Here is a 4,729-nt window from a genome sequence, read left to right as displayed (position 1 = left end):
TATATATATATATATATATATATATATAATAAAAGATATATGTAAAAAAAAAAATATATATATATAAAATATAAATATATATATAGTAAATTCATTGTAGATATAAGCAACATCTTGTAATGAAAAACGAGATTAAAAATATTAACTGTTTATTTCGTTTATAATAATTTTTTTCTAAAAAATATAGTGTTCTTCTCATAAACGGAAAACAGAAGAAGATAACAAAATGTTCATCTCATTGATTATTGCTATCTTATTAATTTGCGTCGTTTATAATTAGGAGAATTTTTCGAAATAACGTAATCGCTTGCGTTATCGGATTTCTTAGCGACAAACTATAATGCATACTTCAAAAGGACTTGTCGACGCAAAATGATGAAAAAGAACATTCCAGGATTGCCTCCAGAAGTGACGAAAATTTCGAGCGGATAGATCCGTCGCGACGATCCCCCGGCTTTGTCCACCCTGTGCACCTCTCTACGCGTGCGTCCCGTCTGTTATATTCGAGGACATTTAAATTCACTATCTCCTATCTCGGTTTACCGTATACTCGTTAAAAGGCGAGCCTTTGTTCGATAAAAAGACTCCGTCGGTATATCCGCAGAACAGAGTAAAAATCCCACTGGACTCGACATGTTACGTGGCGTGCGAAGGACAGGTGCGCGGGGGTCCGTTGGGGTGGTTTAATAGCATCGACTTATCTTTCGATAAGCCCGTACCAAAACTCGCCATATGGTCGATTCAGAATTGCTCGTGAACGATTTCTTTCCATGTCTCCAGATTACGATGGATAAGTTAATGTCATACAAAGGTATTGTCATGGTTGCCGTATCAGAGTTTTAAATTCTTGTTCATAACACGTACATATCTCATACGTATCTCCACGGTTATTGAAAATAATGCATCTTATAAAACGATGCCTCAGAAGACTGAACATTGCATGGAACAATTTACCGAGTATTTAACATGATCGGCGCTAACAAGAGTTTGCAAAATTTAAAGAAGTTTCTCTCTGTAATATTCTGCCGTGAATATATTTCATCGACGGAGCTGAGGCCTTTGTAAATTTGGAAAGTAGGTGGACTTTGATTCAAAGACCAAAAGCTTCTTCGGTTCGTTATACAAAATTTCCGCCGTGTTCCAATCTCATTAGCGCCGGCTTAAAGTTAAGCGCCCCAACTCTTTTGCGCCGGACCGCACGTGCTCTTTGACCATCGCAGTGTTTTAACAGAAATCTAACCTTCTTGACAAATTAAAGACAGACGTACACACGCATATCTTTAATAAACAAAGAAAAACATATCAGATAATTGTTCCACAAAAATATGCGCAAAAATTGCTTGAAACTTGTTCATAATCTCGTTACTCGCGCGAGTTTGCTACTTCTGATTAAATTTACATTTTTTGATCTTGTTACCTACGATTTTCAAATCTATGATTTATTTATTATTATAATATTTTATCCCAATCCCAATTACAATTTCCAATTTACCAAAGTAGGCAAATATAATTCACTTGTGGTTCACAATTTAATTTTCGTAAATCAACGCCTGTTACGACATTGATAAGGCAAAAAGGTGTTCTATACACATGATCGGTTGCTAGTAAAGACGTCACCTTGCAAATATTTGCTCGCTGTCTCTTATCATGCCCCAGCTTAATTGCCATATGGTGTACGGTCATATTTCATGCGCGTCTTTTTTGTCTTAGATATATATGTCTTGTAGTACACAAGCTCTCGGATATTTTTTAACTTATGACAATCGATACGTACTTCCATTTTTTTTTAATCAGAAAAATATTTGCGAATAATTTCATAATCAATTGATCAAAAGCATGACACAAAAAAATCACATACATTTATTTATTTTTTAAGACTCGAATGAATTGCTTATAGCCGTCTAGATTGAAATCCTCTTACACGCCGAATCCAGTTACGCGACATACTTGGCGCTTGAAAAGAGAAAGCGCACGAAATGAGCATCATTCAAAGTAGTGTCAAGGCCGTATCTCAAGGACGGAGAGCTGTGCAAAATCCCAATGTCGAAAGAAGAAAGAAAAAAAAGAGAAAAAGAAGGATGTATGAAGAGAGCTCCGGAGACAAACGGCGAGGCAAGTCCTCGACTTGAGTTGAGTGTCTCTCTTCGTGGTTCCTTTTAAGTTCTCAACCGGCGAGGCGATGCATACAGCAGGTCCTCCAGCCTACTTTTAAGTACGTTCCCGCGGTGGATCGTGTCGGATGTTAGAAGATTACGGCAAGCGAAGTATAATAGCGATACGAGAGAAGAGGGAGTTCGAAGGTATAAGCATCGCAAAGAGACACACAGAGAGAAAGAGAGAGAGGAGGAGAAGGGGAGGAAATGAAGGATTGTCTAACCTGTCTCATTCTCGAGCAAGATCAGCTGCGAGCTTACAAGAAGCGAGGTAATGCCAGCGGCATGCCGCGAACATACGCGGTCGCCACAATATGAAAACATTATCGGCCGTAAGCCGGAAGGTACACAGCAATGTGCTGAGCTTAGCTCTGCAGCCCTGGCTGTGCAACGCGATCTTTCAGTACTGCGGTGCAGTGCCACGTCAGGACGTCAGGATTTCAGGTGGGTACTTGTCCGCCGGATTCGCGTGGCCCAAAAGCGCTTCCGAGCATGGAGAAAGGGAGGCACTGGAGCCGATTTGTGAAAGGAACGAGGGAGGAGATAGGCTGCAGCGTATCAGGCATGCACTCCGCCCCAAATCCTCGACGGATCCACCGGAAGAGCGTTAATGAAACTGTCGCCAGATTACTACTCGCCGGCGCTACTTTTCTGATGGCCCTTCGAGGACGCTCGAGGACTCGCTCGTCTTGTCCGACATGAACGCTCCAAGTCCAGAAGGATTTATAGAGCCGGGAGCGATGGGAGATATTCCGCAGCTTCGATGACATCGCCGTAGTCGAAAATTACCGTTCATCTTGTCATTTCGCTCGACGGGTGGACAAAAAGAGCGTTTAAACGTACGCTTTGTCAGGCATAGCCACGGGGACGCGTTAGTGATTTTCCGTTATCGGGCTGATCCGACGAATGAAGAGGAGGGGGTAAAGTGTGACGGTGACGAGGACAGGTCGGTGTTGAGGAGAATGCGAATACCGAAGCGACGCGCACCAATACACACGGCAATACAAACACCCGACTACTTAGAGACAAGGGAAATGGGACTAGCCATTTGGGGCAAACTACCCCCTAGGCTAGCTCACGCGACCGATCTTATCGTCGGCTTAGCCTGGGTCTCTCGCCTCGAACGTATCGCGCGAACGTATACACGTGACAGTGTATCGTCTATCACATGCACGAAGCTCCGCCTCGGCTATCTTGCCCGGAATTGATTTCTTGCATTCGTTATTTCCTTGGAACTCAACCGACTAAGTATACATGTATATATATATATATATACATGTATATATATATATATGTATATTATTTTTTTTATTCTGACGAATCGTAGCGATTAAGCGCACATTGAAATATTCACGACGATACTATCGGTACTACCTACATCAGGAAAAAAACGAGCTTGAAATCAAGACGAACTTTATCATATCACACGCGTGAGAACCATCGATTCACTCCGCTATTTCTGTAAAGTTCTTCTAGAGATCAATAAAATTTTACAATATTAAAATATCATATCAGATGATGTGAATACAATGAGTAAGAAATGAAGATTAAGCGAGATTAAATTTGGATCTTAATAAAATTTTCTATAAGATATCAGTAAATAATAAGAAAAAGCAAATAATATTTTATTTTTCTACGTCTTTCTTTTCTTGCAGAAAGATATCATCTATTTAGAGTGATTATAACAAAATCGATTGGCCTGTATTGTACAGATAGTCAACCAAAGAAAAAGAAATATAGTAAGCTCTCTTGTTACATAGTATTGTATTTTAAAATTGTATTGACTGAATGCCAATGACCCGAAAAATATATTGTTTTGCGTTGACCTAGTTTATCGAAATATTGATACATGCCTGTCTGAACATCGCGGCACGATTGCACGAATTATTCTAGAATCACGATCATCCTTCAACTTCCACCATCGGCACGACGGCAACTTCTCGACTGCTGCTTATTATTTGCCGGTTTCTATCCTGATCAAACCACGATACTGCCGAGAGGGTCGAGACTCCTTTGCAACTTGAGAGCGTGGCGCTTACACAATCATACCAGGCATTTCGCTGAGATCCTTCGGATTACACGGGGTCGGTCTTGCGAGTAACTCAAGTCGAACTTAACAGTCGGTTAAGTCCGCGGATAGTTCGGACCGTTTGGCTAGTCCGGTTCGTACGGAGGGCATGAAGTCCGAACTGTAAGCCACTACGTAACCCCGGCGGCCATGGGGGGTTCGGCCGAGGTCATGGAGACGTGCCAGTCTTATCTCGATTTGCATAAATTCATAGTTTGTGGCTTAGGCTCTAGGAACTAAGGATACCGGGCGTACCTTATTCCGCGTCATCAAACTTTCAATTCCTTTATCGTCTTGTTTCCAATTAGTGTGTGTGTGACCGCACTTCTGATCTTACCTTGATCAAAGTAAAATTATTCATAGATCCAAGATTATATTCATGAATAATGGTTTTCCTTAGAAATATTTCTATACGTTAATATTGCTCAATCTTTCGTGTAGTTTCCTGTTCTTGCAAATGAGAGAGAGAGAGAGAGAGAGAGAGAAGAGAGAGAAGAGAGAAGAGAGA

At 41.0% G+C, this 4,729-nt stretch overlaps 1 protein-coding gene across 1 annotated transcript in view; it reads left to right on the top strand.

Annotated features, from left to right (window-relative positions):
- Positions 1–3,115: 3,115 nt before the first annotated feature.
- Positions 3,116–4,729, top strand: part of LOC105622569 — a 122,745-nt gene continuing 121,131 nt past the window's right edge. Inside the window, exon 1 of the mRNA XM_012203986.1 lies at positions 3,116–3,291. Within this exon, the coding sequence (XP_012059376.1) occupies positions 3,116–3,291 (176 nt within the window). The remainder of the gene's footprint in view (positions 3,292–4,729) is intronic.

The sequence above is a fragment of the Atta cephalotes genome (assembly GCF_000143395.1).
Source record: "Atta cephalotes unplaced genomic scaffold scaffold00046, whole genome shotgun sequence".
Classification (NCBI taxonomy): Eukaryota; Metazoa; Arthropoda; class Insecta; order Hymenoptera; family Formicidae; genus Atta; species Atta cephalotes.
This window is presented reverse-complemented; position numbering and strand designations above follow the sequence as displayed.